This window comes from Fringilla coelebs (assembly GCF_963513975.1).
Source record: "Fringilla coelebs genome assembly, chromosome: 13".
NCBI classification, from domain to species: Eukaryota; Metazoa; Chordata; class Aves; order Passeriformes; family Fringillidae; genus Fringilla; species Fringilla coelebs.
The window spans coordinates 17,073,878-17,099,941 of NC_140039.1; the positions used below are offsets into that span (position 1 = coordinate 17,073,878).

Genomic DNA, 26,064 nt, shown 5'->3' on the forward strand with positions numbered 1-26,064 from the left:
TGCACATGATCATTAATAATTGTTTCCTGTGATCATAACAGATGCCATAATTGAAGTTGCAAAGACTGTAGATCTGCTCTGCACTACAGTTTTTCAATCTGAGAGTGAAGCAGGCACCTCTGCAATTTAATTAGAATTACATTCTTCCTTAAGAGAGCTACTAATTCCCATCTTGCAATGGAAATGGTAGAAATCAGGAAAATCACTTCCCAAATATGAATAGAATTAAGAAGGATTAAGTGGCAACATTTTTCTAACAAGGTCTGTTTCTGAAGTGACAGGCTTGAACAATGACTGCAGACAATGATCATCACTGAATATAAGACAAGGAGAAATTCATTCTCTCAGTCATCAGATCCAAGAGGCATTTTTGTACCTGCAGCCTTAAAACTCTGCCTACCTGGCACAAGGTGCTCCATCAAATGAGAATTCCTGGGGTTTTCACAGTTCAAGGACTATAAACAAGAAAGATGCACTATACTTTCACCCAAGTCACATTTTTGACAATCTATTCCAGAGTACATAAGAAAGAATGTAGGGACTTTCTGCCAGGCAGTAGGTTTAGAGAAGAGGTGGGGGGAAATGTAAGAAACAAGGAATCAAATAAAGCCATCATTACTCAGAACTGAAGGAAAGATGAAATTTCTTTATGGTGTTTTTGACTTGGAAGAAATTTGCTTTATAGTAATTTTGTTTCCTTCTACTTTTACCTCACTTTATTCACACAACATAGGGGGATGTAAAGGAATAGTTCAAATAAACAACTGTTCAAAAGCAAAGTAAAGAAAGCAGGGTGAAGGAGAGAACCAAGAATGCAGAAAACTACTGTACTACTTAAAAGCATCTGCCTATTTTAGTCTACTACAGAGGGATGCTAAAAGATAACTTCAGAGACATAGCTTGGCTACCTGCCAAGCTTTGTCAAATTAACAAGCAAGGGTAGGGAAAGCATCCTTGATTTGCTACTATTTTTACCTGCATCCATGTTTCCACCTTCTTACACATCCTGCATCAATGTATCTGAAAAATGTGAGTCAGTTGCTTTAGACATAAGTCAGATAAAACCAACTGGTCCTACTGGATCTTGTCAGAACTGTTCAGTTTCCACAGAGTTCATGGTCAGGGCCAGACTTAGGATGGGAATACACTCCACAAGTTTTAAGGAATACATTTGCAGGCACAGCAGGTGGAACTATCTTTATTAAATCAGGTATCTTCAACTGAGACTTCCAGCCAGAGTGATTGTCCTCACTGTTGCTAATTAACAATGTCAACATCATCAGATACTTCTCTGTCTTAATTCACAAAACTACTGAGAGCCCACTTTGCAGTAGGCAACCTTAGAGCAAAAATTGTCAGATTGTGAAATATCTCTAATTCCTTCCAACAAAATAACTTTCCTTCACCATCCTCTGTAGCCATGATATTTTATGAAAAATCCTTTCCTTAGGATTTTTCCTCCTGAGAAGCTGAGAGGCCTCAGGAACAAAATGTAAACACAGATTATCTGCTGCTGTGGAATGCAACAGGTGGATCTGGGATTGGTCTCATGTGGTTGTTTCTAATTTATGGCCAATCACAGTCTGGCTTGTTATTCATTCCTTTTCTATTCTTAGCTAAGCCTTCTGATGAAATCCTTCCTTCTATTCTTTTAGTACAGTTTTTAATATAATATATATCATAAAATAATAAACCAAGCCTTCTGAACATGGAGTCAACCTTCTCATCTCTTCCCTCACCCTGGGACCCCCGCAAACAGGGCTGCAATCCTCCCCATTTGATGCAGAGCAAAGCCAAGGAAATTGGTGTTCCAGGTCTTTCAATATCATTGAAGTCTACCTATCACTCATATGACAGAACTAATGCAAACACATTGATGAACAGTTAAGAACAGTGAAATTGAATCTACAGACTGTTGACTCTTCTCACATTTTGTCTGTTTTGCTTTTGATAAAGAATATGACACATCATTATCTGTTTACCATATCATATTTATATTTAAAATGTCCTGGGGAAAAATCAGTTTTCATTAAAACCTCCTGACAACTTCAAACTTTCCTTCGCTGTAATAAATCTTTACCTTAAAGTTTAAGTCACACATCTAATGTCATGAGGGTAACTGCAACAGCTTTTCTTAAACAGAATCAAATATGCAAAACGTTCATTCTGTTATTGCTTGGAGAGAAAAACACAGGTAGTGAATTCTCAGGTTGTCATGATAAGAGAAGACTGTCATCACAGATAGCCAGGCTCTCCAAATTCCAAATGCCATAAGAGGATTTTATGTAAACTCACAAAACAGCTTGCAAGTTATGAGGGAACCGAAGAGATTGTTATTAATTTGAGAAACATCAATCTGAACAGGCACAAACACACTTTCAATTCTGTAGCAGGTGCACGAGCTGAGAAAGAAAGCTGAAAGCATCATTTTCTGTTTCATAATTATTCTAATTGTAGAAAATTTCTAGCTTTTATACCTTCATTACAAAGAGATGTAAAAGGTACATGACTTCCACTCCCTGACTTGACACTAGCTCATAGATTGCCTCACAGAAAGTGACATGATAAATATTTTCCTTCTGAAAAACTCTTATTGCTTAATTTTTTTTAAAAAATAAGAGTATTTTAAACCACTCAAATTTTCCAGAACACTGAAAAGTTTAAAAAGCCCAAATCCTTTCCTTTTCTTCCTGAAATGCAATTTTCCTTAAGTACATGTAGAACACAAGCTCTTCATGCATGCAGAGAGAAAGAACGTGCCTTGAAATAGAAAAATGCCAGTGATTTGTTCTCACCTTAGCACTGCCCTTAGCAAGCCCAAAGAGTCTGCCTGGCATTTTCAGTGCCTTACATTCCCACTGCATTAAATGATATCTTACACTTAGCTAAATTTATATGTTTAATAATATTACTGTAGTTTGCCCCTTGATTAAAATGTCAGTGTTTGATTTTGTAGTCCTGACACCACAAACCTGAGTGCCTCAGCTCCTCTAACTACCTTTAATATCCCAATGTGAGCTAACTTTTAAATGAGAAATTCTTTTAAAACAGACATAATTCTGCTGGAAAACAGTTTTTTGATGAAGTAGTGCATAATTGTAAACATGCTTTCTTCACTATCTAATAAGCATACCATTGGACAAACTGAATTAATTTAAAGCAGGGTGTATGCTCTTAGCATTAATTACTAAGAATCAAGAACCCAATCCCAAAAAATATAAAACATATACTAGTTAACAGCCAACATACTTTTAAAAGCCAACTCTGTAATCAGGATGAATGTTTATGAGCAAATCATCAGCTCCTCCCAGTGAAAAGCATCACATTGGTTTATCGTGGATCAGCATTAAAATAACAGTTTCCCTGGAACTATATAGCAAAGGAAGAATACACAGTCTCTCAAGGCTGTGCAAAGAAATATCTGAAGCTCAGTAGTGCAAACCTCACCTTAAACTTCACCTCTGCCCCAGCTGCTTGGTCCTGCCCACTATTCATTCACACAAACACGTGGAGGGGGAGGAAGGAACCACAGGTTAAATACTCTATAGCTACATGGCAGAAAAGTCATCCTAATATAAATCCTTTGAATAATTCATGTCAAAACCCCCCCAACACCCAAACTCCTTCCATTTCTATCAATTCCAAAGAAAATTAGAAGTTTCTTTTTCAGAACTGAATCTCTCAATGATGAACAGGCTTGCACTCTGACAAAAAAGTAGAATTTCTGTATGGATGTATTCAAGGCAGGCCAACTAGGACAAAAGAATAAAAACAAAGAACTTATAAAAGAAAGCTGCTTTTACAATGCTAATTTTCCCAAGCAGAGTGCCATAATATGGAAAAGGTATATCCTGTCTTATATCCTTAGTATTATCAGGATCTCTGACAGACATGCCTTAATGGCAATACTGAGTCTCCTACTTTAATATATAGTAGTTTTTTTTTAAAAACAGCTCTGAGGAGTGGATGGAAATCTGCTCTCCTTGCTCCCCAAGAGAAGAACTGCCTGAACACCTTCCTCCACCCTCATTAGACAGGATTTTTCCAGACAGGTGTTCCTTCCCCTTCTCTGCTAATACACCAAGCTGTTCACAGGATATTAAATGTGAACTGCAGCTCCTTCAGCTCATGCCAAATTATTTCCTGGCATCAGATAGAGTGTAGCTCTTGACTACTTACCTGTATGAGGATTCTTGCTCAGTCAAACAAAGCAAGAGATTAAAACAGATACAGCAGACAGGCAATTGCCAGGATTTCCTGACTCAAAGAATTTTACTAATTTGAAGGAGACTCTTGCTGAATCTCTGCCTCCCTTATTTAGGGCAATACAGAGCAAATAATTTATGTTGAAGTGAATCTTGGTGCCTTGCAGAAAGCACCACCATTGGAAAATGAACTCCCATGTTCATCTGGTGCCTCGACCACTACCATGAACATATTTTAGTCTGTATCTGCAACAAGGAGAAAGAATCTGCTCTTGAGACACTTTTTTTCAATTGAGAAAAAATCTCATGCAAACCTTTCAATACTTAAAGGGGACATACAAAAAAGATAGGGACAAACTTTTTAATAGGGCCTGTTGCAGTAAGTCAAGATGGTTCTAAACAAAAGAAAACAGATTTTAATTACACATAAGAAAGAATTTTTTTCCAATGAGGGTGGTGAGGCACAGGTTGCCCAGAGCAGGGTGGATGCCCCATCCCTGGAAACATTCAAGGCCAGGTTGGATGGGGCTGAAGATGCATCTGCTCATTGCAGGGGGTTGGACTGAAGGAATTTTAAAGATTCCTTTCAACTCAAACCATTCTGTGATTCATCTGTCACTCTGTTAAGACTTGCACAGACCTGAGGGTGACTGAAGTACAGATAATATTATTACTAAAGGGAACCATGTATCTACTGCTTCTGTAAGCAGAATGTCAATAAGTGTGTACAGCTAATGCTATAGTGCAGTTGTATCACCATTTCATGTGAATTTCTTGGAAGATAAGCCTATGACAAAGGATTCCTTTCAATATTCATTGAGAAATCAATTTGTTTTTCCATCAGTGGGTATGTCAAAATTGATGAACAAAATATATACACAACCTGAAGAAGTAACACTTTCTTTTTTTTTTTGTTTTAATCAATTAGATGTAATCAATCAGGAATCGGAGAAGGATTGAAAAAAAATCTATGTTGTACATCCCAGCTTATTTAGGCACATTTGCAGCTGAACATAGTTTTCAACTTTCAAGAGGCCAAAATCTTACCTTTTTAACTGTCACACCATCCTTTGGAGTTTGCTTGGTTGACAGATTGTACCCAATCATCTGTTTAGCAAGCTGTTCAACAGTCTTAGGGCTACAAACAAAAGAAAAAAATGTTAGTTTACTGAAAAATATTAAAAGAAACAGTCCATAGCTATTGTAAACAGCCTAAATATTATGCAAGGAACAATTTATTTATGGTTTTTTTCAATTGAAAGTACTTACTCTTTAGTTAGATGAACTCCTCCTTTCAATCCACTATTGAAAATACCTTTCCCTCTCCCTCCAGCCAGAATCTGTGCCTTCAGAACAATTTCCTTTGCCTCTGTAAAAGAAAAACACATTGCAATTCTGTGGTTTGTCAATTATTGAGCTTGTTAGTACGAGATCAAAAAGCATTTCCAGATCGGACTCTTAAACCAACAAGAAGTTGTTTATAACTAGCGAGCAATAAAACAAGAGTAAATTCATCACTTCATAAAGCAACCTCGCCAAAAAAAGAATTGTTCAAGGAAGTTAAGGGATACACAGCTTATCAGATGGATAAAGAAGTCATTGTGGAGATCAGAACTAAGCTGTTAATGCTCCATGGCCTGCCCAACAAACCACAAAACCAACCCAGCCCCACGGGGCACACACGCTGGCACGGTTTTTAAACGTAAAGCAGCTCATATTTTGTCTTGAATGCACAACAAAACAATGCTCATCAAGGGAAATAAGTTCCATTCCTTGCTCTGAACACGTGGAAGGAAATGCATGGATGTGGTTCTTAAAGAAGAAATCCCAATGGCCAAAGGGCAGGTGAGTGCAGAGCGAGGGCGGGAGCTGTGAAATGAAAACATTTCATCTGTCTGTGAGGCATCACCTGCATCTTTGGCAATTTGAGTGTAACAGTCTCAGTAACACAAAAGAGCAGCAAAACAGTGACAAAAGCAATTGCACCATGTCCTACATTCCAAACAAAAGCAATCCTGACAACCTTACAGTTTCAAACGGAGGGGAAAAGGAAAAAGAAAACAACCAACCAAACCGAACCATCGCTCATCATCTCTGCAGCTCCAGATTGCAGCAAAATTCCTGAACCATGAACACCTCCCAGGTGCCTTTAAGATGTTTATTAACACCAACCACTGCCACTTTGCACCTTTATCATAATAGTGCTGGCTGCTTTGCTAAGTCTGAGATCCTAATATGACCAGATCACTAAGTGTGCCTAGAAAAGGCTCATTGTTGCCTCTCCTGCACTCTGTGGAAATCTCTGATTTCCATGGTGTTTGGATGAGGTCACACCTTGGACAATAACATTTTATCTAAGTATCAAGAAAACATGATAATTATTTGTTAAATTGACAAATTTACTGTTTAATTGGCACAGAGGATACAGATACTTTCAATCAAACACATACAGGCTTTCTAGGCTCTAAAAACATTTTAAAGATTATTAAATAAAGTTTCGAGGTGCAGCAATTTTTGGTGCAGGCAAGCTCTGACACAGCATCATTTCAAAGCGCCTGAGTAATAAATTTCAGCAGCTACAAAAAAAAGTTGAACCTTAGAATAGGATAAATATTATGAAACAAATATTCTATTTAACACAAATATTATACTTTAACACAGTAGTAGTTACTATTACTATTATTATTAATAATTATTTTTAACAGAGATAATGTACAAAGAAATGCTTAATTTCTAAGCTTCTGGAGACTAAAATCTCTCCACATGCTTATCCATTCAATAACATTTGACATATATCACTCTAAAAGCATTCTCCTTGAAAATATTTCATGCATTCCAATATATTCATGTTCTGGGCTCCCTATTACTCATGCCACTGCAGGGCAAATAACAAGGAAATTTAAATGCAACAAAAAGCTTTATCTAAAATGTTTCATAGGCATACAAATTAAGATGAATTAAAACTATAAATCACATTTCAACCTGCACAGGCAAACTCTAAAAATCACAGTAGCTGCTGTGATAAAGAACCTAATATGGTATTGTTAATAGTTGCTGTAAGCATTTAATTAAATCAATTTTAGCTTCCAGCCATGCTGACAATGTGAGCTTTGATTGTCAGTGATGGGTGGTATCAGTTCTGGGAGCGATCATCACCCTCATTCCCAACCACCACCTTCCATGAGCACCAATTATCTCTACTGGGCTCCACCAAACGAAGTTAGAGAAAGGAATTAATGTGTACATTTTTATAATCCACCAGAGGACTATCAAGGCAATAGAGAAACTTCAGAAAAACAACTATCAAACCCATAAACAGACACAAAAGTGAGCACAGCCATGTAAAGATTAGACCTGAAGAACTAATCAATGCCACAGCTCAGCAGAGCACAGTACAGCAGGTTCTTCATGCCCTGCAGGAAACCAACAGGAAGCAATTTAATTCCATAATTATTTGCCCAAACTCTCTAAAATTAAATAAACCATCCAGATCTCATTTACAGTAACTAGGTTTCATCATTCAGTACTTACCAAGCTGATTCACTACTTAATGTCACCAACTTATTTAAAGAGTCGATTTCTAGAAATGCTCACACAAAGTTTTTGTTTGTTCCTGCCCAAATTCCCAAGTTATGTTATGAAAGACTATGCCAAAACAAAAATGTGGGGTTAGATAGAATATTTGAAGTAATTCACCTTCACCTGCAGGTTTAAAGGAAAAAAAATATAAAAAAGGTACCTAAAGTCAGTATTAAACTCATTAAAACCAGAAAGGTGCAACTAATCTCTATTAATACCTTTTCAAAGTGTTCTAGTAACACTGGAAAAAATGTTTAAGCAGAACTGTGTAGTTACATATAAAGGATTTGAAGAAAACCTATCACAAACAACATGCCTTGAAACCACCATGAAGTACAGTACAACCTTTTCAACAGCATTAAGGCTTCAACCAACTTCTGTGCAGGGCCACTGACTGACCAGCCTGGTGCAAATTAAAACACAAAAACAAACACAAAAACTCCAAAGAAAACTAAATAACAAACTAGCCTGCTTCTTAAGTGTGCATATGTGGATTTTTAGTCACAGATTTATAATTTTCTTTATCATTAGAAACAATATAAAATCCCGACAGCTTTGAAGTGTCACTAATTTAGCAACAAATAGCTGCAAACTGCTCCATGCAGATTAATGACACATTGCTGGTAACAGCATGTGTTCTTCACTAATTATAACCTGAATACATTAATATCTCAGACTGAGCAGCTCTCCTATTTGCCTTTTTTACATTAATCTATGAAAAAAAAAAGAGAGGTGCAGGTGTGGTATTAGAGATGGGTTTAAGGGCTGGACCTGGCAGTGCTGGGTTAAATGGCTGGTTTTGGTGATCTTAGCATCATTTCCAAGCAAAGTGATTCCATGATTTCTCAAGAATCCTTTAAAGAAATGGAACCAAAATACAGCTGGTCCCTAAGTCAGATGCCAATAAATAAATAAGCAGGACCTTTACTCCTCAGAAGAATTCTCAGAATTCAGATTTGCAGACTGGGTCTGGCTCTATGTATCTAAATAACTTTAACCACTGGAAAAAAACCTTGAGTACTTATTTTTCTATAATAAATTCAGATATTTCAGCAAGGCAGAATAGAACACTGAGGGACAAACAGCCTCTGCACGGCATCCAACAAAACCTCTCCTTCCCTCAGCCAGCCCTGTGCATACAAACAGCAGTGATACTCCTTGCAATTGGAATAAGCTCAGTGCTGTAATGAAAGCCTATTTAAAATCAATAAAATCAGTCCTGCTTTTGGGAGCTATGATTACTCTGGTCCACTGGTACTGCTTGCAGCAAAAATGAACAGCTTGTTCTCAGCCCACTGCTGTGTATATTTAACTACTGAATTCTTGATCATGAAACAATATAGTGAGAAGCAGAGTTCTGCTGGTTTTATGCTATGCTAATTTATTACCTGTGAACAACTTTCCATTATTATTGATATGACTGTGTGGCTGCAAATTAGGCATGTTAACAATTACATTAAAATGTACTGTAGCTTATCAAAAATAAACTGCTGTAAAGAACATGAGATGTATGGGAACAGCTCCCCTGTCCATGAACAAAAGGCTTTCTACCAGAGAGAACTCAGGACTACTTTGACAAGACCTCCCACACTACAGAATCAGAGCTTGGGACAAAGGGAGGAGGTCTCACATGAATTCCTAATCAAATTTCTGTCTCACCATGAGACTTTCAGTGGTCTGGCTTCTCTATCTGCAGGGGCTCTGTATAAATTAATTACAGTCTGCGCCTTCTTTAAAAATGCAGGACCCATTCCACCATTACATCATTGTATTTTTACCCCAGTGTAAGGCAGCTGAGCACAGAAGGGTTCACTGCAAATCCCTGACTCCAATGTGAGCACTGCAGCAGCAGCAGCAAAGTGTCCCTGGAATGTGCCCTGATCTCTCAGAATGAGCTTAGCACACATTGCAAAGCAGATGAGAGCACTGTCACAGGAGCTACACAATGCAGACAAAGTCAGGACAGTCTTGAGTTCTACAGCATTCTACTAACAAGCTACAAAATGGCTATCTTCCTATACAAGGTCTTTTAAGGCTAAACTATCCAATAAAGCAATGACACCTAAATTATTTTCACTTTTAACCCAGTAACTAAGCTTAGTTTCCACATTGAACACTGAATCTTAAATTTGTTATAATAACTTTTCACATTTTGGTCTCTTTACACCAACTTGGTCTGAAATCTGAGACAGCTTTTCCCAAGTATTGCTGCCACTTCCACTGCTGCCCATCTTCTGAGAGCTGCAGGGATGCAGCATCCGAGGCTCTGCCAAGTGAGCAGATTGAGATGAAAAAGAAGCTGTCCACAAGGTACCTCCCACATCCACAAATCTATTGTGCTTAAAGGCCTTTTGAATGAAGATAAACAATGATTTTTCCCTCCCTTTAATTTTAATTTAAACTCTCTCCCTCTGTTATTTTCATCCTTCTGCTCCATAACACCAAAAATAATTATGTTCTTACAAGCCCACTTTCTACAACCTTTGGTTTGCAGACTAGTTAAGAATTAAAGTTAAATAAATCATCCTTTTTATAATTCCATACTTTTTAATACATTGTATATTTATTGCTAGATTATAGGCCTCATTAAAATCTATAATGATAAATTAGTCAGTCTCTTGATTCTGTCACTACTATTATTAATTGCTTTCATAGCCATTACTACACACTTCACCGGTGATAAAAATTTTAAGGCTAGATAAAATCAGCTAAGCTAAAGCTCACTCTCAATATTGCAGTCTTAAACCTTCTCAGAGTAAAAGTAATCAAGTATTCACACATCCTACATGTAAGTTAAACCTGATAAATTACTTATACAGCAAAGGGAGCCTCACTAGATCCAGCAGCACCACTATAATGCATGGAAAAATATGCACACTAAGGCAGGGATCCAAAAGAAACAGTTCTCATATTGAAACTGTTCATTGTATGTGCTTGATTCAAACTCCATGGGATATCTTACTCCTGATATTTTTCAGCTTTTAACAGCTTCTTTTCTCAACCTAACTTCTCATTATTTTTTACATAAATTTCCTCTGTAATAGACAAAGGGCTTAGAAAAATGGCTATTTTCACATTTGCTTACAAACTTGACAGCAGACGTGGCTTGAAACTCAATCAGGAAAAGAACAAGTTTCTTCTTTTGTGGAAGAGCACTGAAGTTCACTGACAAGAAAGAAAAAGCTCTTTCTGCCAGCTCTAAAGCAACATCCATTCTATGGCAAAACAGAGAAAGGCAGTTTCTGTAACCTGCAGTCATCCTGGCATCCTGCAGCATATAAATAGTAAATACTGAACAAAAATAGAAAAATCCATGCAAAGGGATCCAGGGTTCTTTCTTCATTATACCCAGTAGGTCCATTCTTGCTACTTTTAGACTTCAGAACAGCCTTTATATTATGACCAAGCCAATATTATTTTTCTTCTCTTCAGATGATTTCATTTTAAGAGGCAGCAAAAGCAAGCAAAGAAGACTTTGCCTTCTGTGTTAGTCACAATCCCTCTGACCTGACAATACCACCATGGAAGCATCTCAGGATACTCTGTTAAGCACTGAGAAACCTGGGCATGCAAATCATGTGCTTTAGTAGACTTGCTTTCCTTGTAAGCACTAAATGCATGAATAAATCACATGATTTGCTTTCTAAAACTGTCATTCAAAAATTTGTAGATATTAACAGATTCTTATCAAGACATTTCTCCCTATCCTTCCCATTTCCCTAAATTACAAAAAAAAAAAAAAAAACACCAAAAACAAAAACAAAAAAAAACCCTTTTAAAGCTTACAAGGATTTGAAGTTTTCCTTGCCAAAATAACATACAAACCTTTTTCTGCCCCTCCCAGTAAAATATATTTTAAAGTTAGCAGACTCAGGCAGATCAACTGTGCCTTAAATTCTTGACTGAATAGCATAACACAATTTGTTTTAATACAGTTCAGGGAACAGGCTCTATGCAATCTGTAGTGTTGAAGTCAAGCAGCCATTAGGAACAAACACTGTTCTCTCCCCTTGCTGCAACAATACACACACCTGCTTTCCTGGAACGGGTTCAAAATTTCATTCTTTCTGATTATATGTAAGGCAAAAAAAGACACAAAGCCTTCTCTGACTGATTCTAATTCTTTTATCCATTATTGAACTGCAGAGATGATTTTGAAAAAATTGTATGTAGTGTAGAATACATAAAAACCGAGGCACACATATTAGTTTTTCTCACACTTCACTTTCAATCATAAAGGAGTTGTTGTAGTTGGAGATATTCTCAAAAATGGAGCATGAAATAAAAAAAAACTAAGCAATAAACCAGGGAGTTCACGTGGTAAAAAAGTATGTTAACATCAATTGTTAATATTAATTGTAGAATTACAAATGGTTTGGCTCAGAAAGGACCTTAAAGCCCATCTTGTTCCAACCCTCCCATGGCAGGGACACCTTCCACCATCCCAGGTTGCTCCAAGCCCATCCTGCTCTTGGACATTTCCAGGGATGGGGCAGCCACTTGTTCCAGTGCATCACCTCCCTGATGGTAAGGAATTTATGCTTGATACAAAATCTAAACTTTCTCTCTTTCATATCTGAAAATACGCAGAGAATAAAGACAACTTTTGCAATGTTACCACTGCTACTTCAGAAGTGTTAACAAATCTGTAATGTGACAGGTGAACCCTGTTCAAGCAGAGACTTGATAATTAGCCCTTTGCCAAGCACAGTCTTTCCACACAGGTCTGCTATGCCCAGCAGGATCCTTAAAAATAAGCATTAAAATGGAAGCCAAAGCTTAAAGAAATGTGGAGGACGTACACAGTGAAGGCTGGAAAACCAACAGCCTTGGGAAGTGGGAGGAACAGGCTACAGGCTCAGAGGGAGAAATCAACTTTAGACCCAGTGCATCAACTTTAGACCCAGGTCCTGGAAGGCAGCCAAGACTAAATTCCTTCAAAGGGTTTCATCATGCCTTGCTGCCTTGTAAATCTAGGACAAAGTGACTTAAGAGGTGCCCATGTGCATGCACTGCCCCATTGCAAGGCACCTCACCTCTTTACTCACCACCACAGCGGTCATTTCTCCTCTTCACAACAATTTACAGATTCTTTCATCTCACAGGTAGTTATCTGCTTAATTCTAAGCACACACTGATGCCAGCTTTGCATTTGGGTGCCTGCATAAATATTTCCCTCAGTGGGACTTTGACACATTTCATGAAGAACTTCTTAATGAGGCTCCAAACCTAAATCTCTTCTACAGTTTGCATTTTTACCAAAAGCCATGAAAATACTGAACAGCTCTCAGCCGAAAATTTACATTTTTAGCAAAATTAACATTTCTCTCCTGGAGACAGTTCTTGTTATACAACTCTGCTCTAGCTCTTAGCCTTGTATCCCTTAGCTTTTGTTTCATTGTGGAGAGCTGCATTAGATAGCACACATTTTGCTGTTTAGACCATAAATAAATCAATCCACATCCAAAACTAGAAACATACAAAAGGATAGCAAATCTGGCAGTAGTTTGATCTGAGCCAAGCCCAGTAGGATTGAAATGTCCTCCAGTAGCCTGATTCATTATCCAACTTATTCAGTGGAATTAAATACAAAGTTTTCTATGTATTGCTGAAATAATTTATTGGGCCTCTGAAGAGAATCATGTTAGCCTGGTCATTATCTGGGAAACATCTGGATGGGAAAATGATCACATTGAAGAATTTATGTCTGCCTCAGTAGTGCTAAAGACAGAAAGTATTGAAAAGTATTACTTTGGAGCTGTTATTCCACATATGCCCTCGACTTCTTGCCCTGATTTTGAAGCAAGACACTGATTTGCCACCCCGTGCCAAAACTAACCCAAAATACCTGACTTTCACCTCCCACAACCTCCTCTTGTTTTTGTTTACTCATCACATATGTGAAATAGAAGCAATTGCCAAAATAATCTAATACTGGAAAAAGGTTAAGAGCAGACCTATTAGAAGAATCTTTAATATCTAATTCAATATTTCAGACTTAATTACTCCAGAAAAAGGCCATCTCACTGATCAATGATACACTGGTTAATTTAGATTCAATGCTGAAAAAAAATTGTTTAGAACACAATTTCAAATCTGTATTACCTGAACAAAGTTCTTCTTACAGCTTTATAAAATTACCCAGCCTATACAATTCTTGCTCACACATACAGCCAAGACATTCAACATAAACCCATCCAGAACACATCTCTAACAGTGCATCCCTGCCAATATCAATTAGCCTTCTAAGAAAAAAAAAAAAATTCGGCTATTTTTTCTAGATTTATTTTTGTTGTGATTTTTTTTTTTTTAGTATCACATCATCTGCAGACACTTTTCAAAAATGTTGAAGAAAGGCAATTTAGGGAATGTTCCAGATAAGGAGGGAAAAATAGTCCTGCTATGCTTTTAAGAGCTTGGTAATTTTTATATTGTGATGTATTCTTTTTTCACACCACTGTATTAAGAGCTTTCAATTTTGAATGTTTGGAGGAAGCAAGATAATGCAAACTTTACAGTTTCAGCTCTGCCTATTAGGACAGGTTAAGAGAGAAAAAAATTAGGTTTAAAGTATTCCCATTACTTATTGAACATTAAGCCACCAAAAAAAGCACAGAACTTTGAACAACTAAGTTGGGTGGACTAAACAAGTTTCTACTTGAAAGATGAAAATAAAAAATGACACAAGAGATTTTCATCCTAAGCCTTTAATTCATAAACCATCTAGAAGAAAATATTAATTATTTCAAACACATGGTAAAGCAACTGTGAGAATACATGTGGTATTCTTGATTTTCACCAGTAGCTCGTTAGCTGAGCCATTCATGACCATGCCCAGTACCAACACGTGCAGCTTCTTGGCTTGGCCTCTCGCTGCCACTTCATTTTCTCAGTGGTTTTATAGGGATTTGCTTTTTATTACATGCAGCTACAACATGATCTGTATGAGGACACTGGACAAGCTGTTAGCTCCATTAAGTTAATAATAGATTTCTGAGTGTGATTTCCTATTAATTTTATTTTCCTCATTCCACAAGAAGCCAGAATTTCAGACAGCCATATGGTGCTTCATAAACAACAATTAAAAGTTATTTTCTAATTTTTAGGCACTAAAAAAAAGCTCATAAAAATACATATGCTTGGAATGATATAAAGGAAATTATGCTTTGGAATGTCTGCATATGTCTAAGATGCTCCAAGCACTTCCTCAGCCTTTTTCCTATTCACACACTTCTGGTCCATGCCAGCCACTGGAGGTTACAATTAATCACAGTGCATGCCTCAAAGATCACAATTAAGATTTTTCTTCTAGAAGTGGAACTTCACAACAGCAGCTTGTATGAATTGTGCAGCACAACTCGTGTTGTGACTCTGATACTCTCCACCTTTATCCACTCCATGAATTTGCTAACAGGATGGTTCCTGCCCAGCCAGAAATACCTGGCAGAGCTCTGCCAGTCAGAGAAATGCAATCCATGGGTTAGAGACTGGACTGGGAGCCTGTCAGCTCATTACAGGCTCCCAGTAATTAAATTACCTTGTCATTTACAAGGACTAAGAATTCCCAGTACCCAACACAGCAGCTGAAAAACCAGCCCACTCCAAATCATTGCAAGCTGCTCCTCTGAACGACTCCAGAACAGTCATCTCCTTCTTCCCTGCCCTTTATTACATCTTGTGTATGTGCTGATTGGAGAGCAATTTGGTCTGAGAGTCCCATCTGAGCACCTGAAGTTACATAAACTCAAAGTCTCAGGCTGTAAAATGGAAACAAAAAACTACCTGCATCATCAGAATGCTTTTTTTTTAACTAAAACATCTGTAATAGGAGAAATTTCCTTCAAAGCACCTGGCATAACTCTGGGATAACTGCTTTTACTGCTGTCCACTACTGGAAGTCAACCTAATGGGCAGAGTTTTTGGCACATACACACACACACATATATATATATATAGTGTTTTTGTTCATATACATACACACACACACATTAGTTGGTGCAATCCACTTCAGGGGTGAGTCAATTCAGGCAGTCCCCTGCTTCCATTTTCTTTCCTTGGTATTTCACACTGGCATTCCCTTTAGATTTTCTAGAACCTGCAGCACAGCCTACACAACTCAAGTCAAGCTAGAACATGACACACAATGGCAGAAAATCTTTGGCAGTAACCTGGAGCACAGCAGGTCTCCACAGATGCTCCCTCAGCAGAAGAGCCACAAGTGAAAAAGATCAAGAAAATTCCTGTGGTTGAGTTTTAACAATTCCACAGTAAAAAAAATAAATAAAAAAAAAGGTTCTCCCTCAGAAAACCCAAATGTTAATTAATAAGAGGTTAAAGGGATATTATAAACCTTACTGATGTTTTAACTCAAACAATACTGAAAACCAGCACTTTACAGAACAGTGCCAGTATAGTTGTCCATCTTGGTGTAGAGTCATTTATCCCAGAGTGACAAGGATATTACAGTAATTATCAACCAGATTCACAGTTTTCCTATTTTTCCCTCTAAAACAGATTACTACATGTCCTAAACAAACCTACAAGAATCTAAACCATTCCTTATTTTCTTCTCCTGCACTTCTTTAACACAAACTATTTTTTCTTTGTCTGTACAAATTCCTTTGTTTCACAAGGAAAGACTTTTTCAACTTAATCACAAAAGTAGCTTTTGTGATATTAATAGATTTTTCTTCAGAGTAAATCGGATGCAAAGCCTGTGGACTACAGTTTTAAAGCCAAGTATTCTGGATATATGAGAAATGAAATCTGATAATGCACATAATAATTTTCTCTTACTTTATTACCACTGATCTGAAACTGAATATCTACAATCACATCTTTTCTTTCAATTGACTAACACCAAAGTGATTTTCTGACATCACCTTGGCTGGTTTCTGCAGAACCAAGCCTGCATTTGTTAAAGGAATTTTGAAACATCAGCAACTAAACTGAGAGTAGGTCCTACTCACCTGCAGCCTGCAGAAAGGTTGAAATATCAACAGTTTCCTGAGTTTTCAGCATAGGAAACATGAGGAGGCATAGAGATTGAAACAAAACCCCAATATGTTACAGAACAACGGCCTGAGTAAAATGAAATTCTCCACCCTCCAGGGCAGTCTGTGTACAACTCCCAGGGCCAAGCCAGAAGACAAAACAAGGCATAAAGGTCCCCCACCCTGAGGGCAAAGCACTGTCACTGTGCTTGTAACCCAAACCCCAAAACTGCAGGGGGACAAGGGACCTGGCAGCAGGAGAGGAACCCCAGGGATGTTGGTGTGAAGTCAGGTAATTTCCCCCAGGAGTGGGGCTGTTCCACAGCTCTGCCCAGGGCAGCCCTGGAGGGAAGCTCCAGCCAGCAGCGCAGGAGAGGTGCTGATAGAGAGAACGAGACATCCAAGGCTCTGACCTTGGCCACCCTGGCCAGTCACATGTGCTCCATGCAATAAGCTTTTCATAAAGCTCTCAGCTGCCCCAGATCAGTGAAAGAAGAAGCAGGACAACAAATAAAAATGAAAATGAAGAGTGCATTACTTTCAGCAGAGAGCTGAAACCAACCTCTGCTCTCCTGTCTAAGTGAAGTGATAAAGCACCACAATGACACTTCCATGGCACTGCAGACTGAGCAGGTGGAGCTGCCAGTTTTCTGTTGACACCTCCCAGGAACTCTCCTGTTACACAATTAATTAATGAATAGACAAAGAAAGAAAAATCTTGCAAATGAGCACAGCTACAAAATCAGGCACATTTCATTGCTATCATAATAGTTTTCCTACATGGCTTCTTACCACTCACCTAATTCAGAGCACTTTGTTATCACAAATCAAGATTTACCTGCACAATAAACAAGCTGCAAGCAGTTTGAAGTGCCTCAAAATCTACACAGGTCAAACATACAGACCTATTTTATTGATTATGTAATATTGACATCAGCCTTATAAAGCTATGACACAGGCACACAAATTTAAGGCCTTAAATCAATGGATTTGCTTTCAAAACTTACCTTGGACACACCTGATGAGAATGGGAAGGTCTTGGAGTTAATCAGTGCTTGAGGAAAAAAATCATAGGCCTAACCTTTATAAATCACTGGTCATTTGTGCCAATCATCTGTCTAAAGGTTCTGCTTTTCAAATGCCACAGTGCAGAGTGCCTTTCCCTGCAAACACTCCCAAAAGTCCCAGAGCTGCCAGCTACAGTTGCTGCTTTTGAAACTTGGGACCATCTGTATTTGAAAAGAGCATTCTGTACATAGCTATTTGCATCCCTACCATGCCAAGACATGCCAAACACAGAATCCCAAATGTAAATGCATTCTGCCTGCATGGCTAAAGACCCAACACACTGATGCACAACATACAGACAAAAATATTTTCCTGCAAAGGGTGTGCCCTGAGTCAGATGCAGCCTATTTTGTACTTATAATATCCATTGAATTAACATTTAATATGGTTACAAAATCAATGTCCACCCAATAATTCTCTCAAAGAAGTGAAAATACATTAAAATCAAATACTTTTATAACTATTTTCAACTTTTTATATTTATGCAAAAGATAATTAATACACTTCATAAAAGCTATTCAAGCTGGTTTTCAGTTTGTTTGTTTTAAATAGTTTTCACACTCCTCCTTTCTGTTTTTCCTGCTGACACTTTAATCTCCTCCACTTGTAAATATGAGCTTATAACAATAAATCATGTTTTATTTATTAAAGATATAAACAGGAATCAATACAAAGCAGGAAAGCCAATCTCCATAAAGTTTCCTTCCACACTGACTGAAATTAGTTTTCATATGAAGATTTAAATATGCATCTGGTTGGCATTTAAGCAAGAATGAAGATATTTTCTCTCTTGCATTACATAACATGCTAAAAAAAAAAAAGAAAAAAGAAAAAAGTACTGGCTTTGGCCAGTTCTAGTGAAGTAAAATCAATGACAATTCTTCAAAACATAAGTATTGTGCAATGAAAAACCTGACACATCTGAGAACTGTTGCCTAAATTAGCACCAAAGAGGTCAACAAAGTGTAATATAAAGTGGGGTTTTTTACTTTTATATTTAGGCCACTTTTAGTCACAGCACCGTTGATTTGGAGATACAAAAAAAACCACCCTTGATTCTTCTGTAAATATATTCTGCTTGGAAAAGTGCCTGTATGAAGCACACCAGGGAACAGGAGTGCAAGCAGCCCACATCACCTTGCCCTTTGTTTGGATTGTCAGTTTTTCCTTTTGATCTTTCTTTGCAGTTGAGGAACCAAAAATTGATTTTCCCAGCTGAACGAAGGTAGAAAAAGGACAATGTTTTATTTAAGATCCTTCACGCCTGCACATAAGCCTATTTCTTTCTTTATATACAAAAGAAACTGTCTTTTTGTTCTTGTAAAAAAATATTTCCAAGTGGGGAACGGCCTCAGTGTACTGACTTTGGATTCATAACAAAAAAGGGGGGAAGGTGTTTAAAAACCCAAATACTGGCCTCCTGCAGAGAAGCCCACACATCTCAGGAACCTTCCAGAGGCACAGAAGCTTCAGGGAAGCAGGTCACACTTGTTAGGTGTCTGCAGAAACCTAAGCCATGAGCAATGTTACACTCAAAACCTTGTTAACAGGCAAAGAGAAAGCACAATTTACATATTTAGACACATAGAAAGCCAAGAATATATTGTAAATATATCCATGATCTCAACAATGTAGTTGCTTTTTTTTTAATTCCAGATTTACTTGTTACAGAACAGAAATAAATGCTTTTATGCAGGAGGAAAAACTATAATAAAGCAGTTTAAATTTTTACATAACTATTTCCTAACTGCTACCTCTTTTCCTGTTGTTATGCTCATCCATCTACTGCACTTCTGGGCATGTGGACAGTTTCATTCTGCTCTAGGGCTGTTCTTCATGGCAGTTCTTTGTTGGGAGGAAGAGGATGTTTGTTTTGATGGCTCCTTCTTCCTCACTCTTTTAAAATGGGCTCTTTCTTCCCACTGAGTTTACTGTATACAGTGAGCAGTAGGGACATTAGATACCAGAGACACATTTTAACCCACTGTAAGCCCAAAATGATTGCATTTACTAATTAATTTCTTCGACTGCTGTCACAACGTGTATTACAGAATAATGTGCTGATATGGGCAGAAACCACCATTCCCTAACACCAGGTGCAATTGGTACTCCTGGACCACAAATCTCCTGAGTTATTTGCATAAATTCTTCTTAAGTCCTTGAAGAAATCTGAGCTTGCAAACTGCTGACCTGCTCTTGAACCTCACAGGAAAGCTGAGGACACACAAATGCCCACAGAGAAGCACAAGAAGCTCCTGTCAATTCCAGGTTTCCCAGTGCTTCCCTTCACTTCTCCAGCCTTTTTAATCTCTTTTTTGCTGTGCACTTGGAAGGGTTCACACAGCTTTGCCCAAGCATTTTATTTGAATCAATTCAGCCCCTGACTTGTCACACAGAGCAGTTTTCTGGACAGCACAGCAAATTCTGTGTAATTATGACCCAACGGGCTGCACTGAGGCCACCACTGTTAAGCTGAAACCCAAGGAATTGATTCTCCTTCAGATATATGATCAGTTTTTAGAGCTTGGAAAGAGCAGGGGCAACCAAATTCTAGTATTCAACAGGGCACTCTGCAGTTAGTTAAAGACAGAGAGCAGTGCATACATTCAATTACTGATAGCACTGTCCTGATTAATTAGAAGCCTCCATGCCTTCCTCACACACCAGCCCTTTCCCAGTCTTTTGAGGGAATAAAGACATGCTACCCCCCAGTTCTGACAGCTTGGCATTTGTCTCTCAAGTTCCAATCACCACCTCAGCAGCAAAGATATAACTATATACATTAAACTTCATGTTTTACAGGTTTCATAACATTAAATTAGCCTAGAAAAACTAATATAAAAGCAAGAGGGAGCTTTTGGTTTGGCAATCAGCATTTGCAGGAAAGGATGTATCTCAACGTGATGTGGAAAGCAGCAAAGCTGTTCATTCAGGCTTCCTGCAAGTTGAGCTCTGTGGGGATTATGAAGGCAGATATTATGCTTGGAAATTGATCTCTAGATATTTTAATGAAATTGCACAGTCTAAACACCACAATGAGTGAGCAGTCATATCAAAGAGTGGAATTGGGAGCTTTCCCAATTACTCACATATAAATGGAACTTTTCTGGTTAAAAAATGTAAAATTGGAATAAACACCAGGTTTGTTGCAAAGAAAGAGAATGTGCAGCTGACTGAAGTGCCTTGAACCCGTGTTGAACCTGTAAAAGGATTGACACAACAGGTGAGTGAGTCCATCTCAAATGGTCACACTCTTCATGCACGGTGCTCTTCAGACCCTTCCCAGCCTCACACAAGCAGGACCATGGATCAAACGTGTGTCAAACTTGTCAGCAGCAGATGGGCCCACACCTGTACAGCAGCTCTATAACCCTGGGCAGCTGAGTGTGTGGGTTCAGCCAGTCTGCCATTTAAATGACACAAGCACCATCCCAATGGCCCCTCCTACGAATCCTCAAAAACAGATGCTCTGTGTCATCCTGACAAGTGTTAAGCACTGGTTAATATTTCATTATTTAGGGTCAGCAGGCTACTTTGCCACGTCAGAAAGCCCACTTCTCAGCTTCTGCAGAGTCACGGAATCGTGTCTGCCTGGTTTACAAATCACATGAGGTAACAGCTGAAAATAAACCTACAGTCGATTTCTCCTCCTCTCTGTGCTGCTGGAAAGAGCTCCAGATTTTACTGAAGTGTCAGATATACAATAGGGCAACCTTTCTTTAAAGGCAACATTTTTGCATGATGTTTTGTTCACGCTTCTGCAATTTCTTACAGTCCAAACTTCTCACTTCAAGATCAAGTTTGGATCTGGTGTCTAAGGCAGCATAAATCACATTTGTATAAACTGTGGTCACAGTTTACTCTCAGAAAGCTTCTTGCAGTATAACTTACTTTATAGTATGCAAAAGAAGAAGGATCTAAATAGCTAAAACAATTCAGAGAGACAAAAGAACATATAATTATCATGCCCTACCTGCTGTTAACTGTACTAATTGCATCCTTTCTGCACAACTGAGAATTCTGACATCCAGCCATCTTCAGTGATATGCAACTCGTGTTCAATTACCCCTGAACCTTGGCCCTTACAAGTCTCTCTCTAGTATTTCATTTGACTGGTTTATTTTGTTCCTTCAGCAGCAGAGAGATTTCTGAAAGAATGCTTACTTTAGTCAGTGGAAGTCCAGACCTCTCACTATTTACAGGACTCTAAACATCAGAAACTCAACATAAAACCCAGCCATAAATCAGAACCCATAAATCAAAATTGTGAAAATAGTCACAAAGCTGCATAAGCTCAGCGACTCAGGAGTCTCATCTTGTAAACCAACAACATAAAATATGAAAATACATGAAATTTTTTCATCTTAAAATCGTAAAACAACTTTTCCATACAAACATCTTTAAGCACCTAACTTGGCTTCTTATGGATCAAAAAAAACCCCTAAATAAATACTTGTATTTATTTGTTGATGCACTTTAAATAGGAATGCGACTCAGAAGATAAAATAAGCAAGTTATTTATAGTATAAATTAATCATCATATTTAAATGACAAATTACTTCATGGCATGAGACATAAGCCTGTATTTAATTGGGAGGGGGAAGATTGCATAAGAATAGTTTTTCCTAAGATAGTCAAATTTGCAGTAATCAGCCTCAAGTCTCTCTTGTTCCACTGTTCTTCCAAAATACCCAAGCAAAATCTGTATTATACTGAAGGCAAAGATGTGGACAGGCCAGTAAGAAAATCAAGCACACTGAACATCTAATGAGCTAAAATCTGGGTAGAGGATTTATCTGTGGGAACAAGAACAAGAGGGGGTGTTGGACATGCAGACATGGCATCAGGACTTTCATGAATCATCTGCAGTGGGGACAAAGCACAACACACCAAGATCAGGAAAGCTGCTGCTAAACTGTACAGGTGAGTAACTGGAGGAATAGAGGGGTCAAAGACTTGGCAGGAGGAGAGGGAAGTGCAGTGCAGCAGTGGTGAACCTTCCCAGTGACTTTATATTGTTAACTATTTATACAGCAAACTCTTCTTGGTTGCTTTTCTTTTCTCTTTCTCCAAAACTCCCAGAGCTGTTCTTAAGTATTTAGAACAATAGATAAATTTAAGATTTATAGCCTGAAGTTTAGCCATATTCATCTTACTCAGGTGAGCAGTCCAACTAAGCCCAGGGGAGGTGCAAGAAAAATGTTCCCCTTCATAATGAAGCACAGAACAAAAGCTGACTTTAACTGGAGGACCAGGGAGAGTATGCCACACAGAGGTAAAATTGTCAACTTCAGATTTTTCTTAATAAAACAAAAATCACTTAAAATAAGAGCATAGCTAACTTCTGGAACTACCCTAAACATGATTCTGACTAAATATTTTTTTTGTGGTGACATTCTCAAGGGTTAGAGCATCATTTAAAATATACTGTGATGCAGAGAGTCAGATAATATCTCCCAGCTGAATCCAGCAGGGTTACAAAGACACATTTTGTATTCATCAATGTGTTGAAATATTTTACTTTTCTTGAACCGCAAATATTTGAAGAAATGTAGATAAACATATTTTAAATTCACAGCACTTTCTCAAATATGAAGTAGCAGATTAACAAAATGTCAGAACATCCTTAGCTTCAAAAACTGCTCTACCATTTTAGGTAGAGATTATCTACCAAAAAAAAAAAATAATCAAAGCCTCTTATGATCATACTTCTCAACTGCTGATATATTCAACTTGTAAATTACTCCCATCTTTAAAGATAAAACAAGCTCTTGCAAGTCATCCTAACCTTTGCAAAATACCAGTTAATATTACCTCATTGACTGGAAGAGGCTGAGGAGGAAATAGGGGATGGGAATCATGGTATGGGGGCTGGATACTGGGTGTTCTCTGAGCTTCACAAGAGTTGCAAAGTCAGTTGTGTGAGATTCCTGGCTTGGTTCCAAGCCATGTGCTTTTATAGCAAAATGTACAAGTTAATATCCTTACTTGTCAATCCAGCCCATCCTAAACCACCACCAGGTGCATAAAGACAAAAGGAGTAATAAATTTAACAGAAACAACTGACAAATTTAAAAAAAAAACCAAAAAAACCTTTCCCAATAAATTATATATAGCAAGTAGATAACCAGCAACAGTATCTTCCTGCTGTACCCTGTGTCACTTGGGGGACACTACAGGAGATCAGGGAAATCATGACATTATCAATTATAAACTATCCTACCTTAGCACTGCCATCATTCCTTCTTAGATTTTATTCAACATGATTGTGCTCCTAGTCCTTCTACTGAAAAGTTTAAATGAAAAACAGGCATAAGCATCAACTTTGAATTTGAGAGCCCTGTACATGGGATTATCCACTGGGACTGATCACATAGAAGATGCAGCACCCCACAGCACGGAGTAACAATCAAGGAAAAGAAGAAAGACAAGCAGAGAAGAATGAAGCTTGCTTTCAGCAATCAGGCCCTGAACATTTAGAAGTTGATGGGCACCTAGAGAGTATAGAAGAAGTGATTTCTCTCCTTTACACAGCTGCTAGCACTACAGAGAAAACATTTTTGTTTAGTATTTTGTACCTTATACATAAAGTGTGTCTCATGGTTCTGATTTTATGCATAAAAAAATGAAAATTTCATGCAGCTGCTTCTCAATTACACATCTGGTTATTGTTCTGCAGCTGCAAAACTACCTTGAAGGACCATAAAATATGGTGTGACAAGAGTGGAATAAATACCAGCAGTCATCTTGTACCCTCCTTGTAAAACTTTGCATTTTTTACCACCTGATAAAATTCCTGAATGAAGAACTATAACTTCTGTTGCCTCCTTCTTTTATGAACAAAAATTCAGTACTGTACTTAACACAACTGAAACTTCCAAAAGCCCACACTCTGTGGCACACATTATGTTTTGAATTCAGTACCCCATTTCTAGAATATTTTTGACTTTGTGTTTTACTTTCAAGCAGCTATTTTGGTAATTTGATCAGAAATCCAACACGGAGAACAATAAGTCAGCTCAACATTAGTGTCAAACATCTGAAATGAGATTTTGATTTGTTAGCCCCCAAGCCATTACTCATATTACTATAAATCTATTGAATATGAAGACATTTGGTGACAAAGAATGGTTATAAAATATCCAACTAATGTAAGCAGTCTCAAGCTTGCATTTACTGACTCACACTCAGCATGTAATTCTCTAACAAAGGGAATAGATAAGAAAAACAAAACAATTTGTTTTTCATAACAATGCATTTCAAAGTAACTATTTCTGTAATTCCTCTGGAGGCAGAGGGTCTTGCAAAGTATTTTCATTTCTAAAATATTAAAAAACCCAGAATTTTTAAGTTAATTTGAAACAAAAAGGTTCAACTTGAAACAAAACAATACCCAGTGGTGAGCTTTGACAAAATCTATTATCAACTTTCTTTGGAAAAGAGTAAAACTCAAGCTCCCAGTTAGAGAAGCTGGAAGTTTCTTTACCTGTTTTTTCTGGCACGCAGGATGCAACACATTGGCCATTACCAACAAATGCATGTGTGGTTCCACAGCTGCCTGGATTCCACAGAAAACACAGAGGTGCCAAGGCTTTATGAGGAAAAACACTGGTGGAATGAGACAAGCAGGAAAGCAAAGGCAGAGAGCCCTCCCAGGGTGTACCAAGGATGTTGCACTGCCTAAACACTGCTGCACATAAAAGTTTTCAATTCTCTGCCACTTCTGTGAAGCAATTTCTCAGCATGAGACACAAAGGGAGGGAGCACAGGCAGGATTACAAGATTCAAACCCAACCAACCCACAAATACAGAGGAGAAAACAGCACAACTTTAGGGCTCCTGTCCAGGGGAAAGGTCCTGTAGCACCAACAGCCACTGAGTGTGAAAGCCTCAAATGAAATCTTAATTCCACCTGGACAGTGCCTTGTGCAGTTCAGCTTCCAAGACAGATTAAGCTAAAGCCCCAAAAAGCAATGTGTGAGGAAATGAAGAATGTCCATAAAAATAACTGCTATGCAGAGGTGCTTTACTCCTGCTTTGTTCTGTAGCTGTATCACAGCAAATTCCCCAGGACCTTCTAACAAACTCCCCAGAACAGCACATTTGGTGAACAAAACCCTCTAACACCTTTCCTGGCTCCTCTGATTTTCCAGGACTGATCTTTCTCACCCAGTAGATGAGGTAAATAAATTGGGTCACTGACATATTGATTACCAAGC

General features: G+C 38.0%; 1 protein-coding gene across 5 annotated transcripts in view; it reads right to left on the bottom strand.

The window, feature by feature from the left end:
• Positions 1 to 26,064, bottom strand: part of SUCLG2 (succinate-CoA ligase GDP-forming subunit beta) — a 110,859-nt gene that overhangs the window by 58,631 nt on the left and 26,164 nt on the right. For all 5 annotated transcript variants that reach the window (XM_084214606.1, XM_084214605.1, XM_084214604.1 and 2 more), the window contains exons 3-4: positions 5,475 to 5,574; positions 5,253 to 5,343 (exon numbers count right to left, since the gene is read on the bottom strand). In XM_084214606.1, coding sequence (XP_084070732.1) covers positions 5,253 to 5,343; positions 5,475 to 5,574 — 191 coding nt within the window. The remainder of the gene's footprint in view (positions 1 to 5,252; positions 5,344 to 5,474; positions 5,575 to 26,064) is intronic.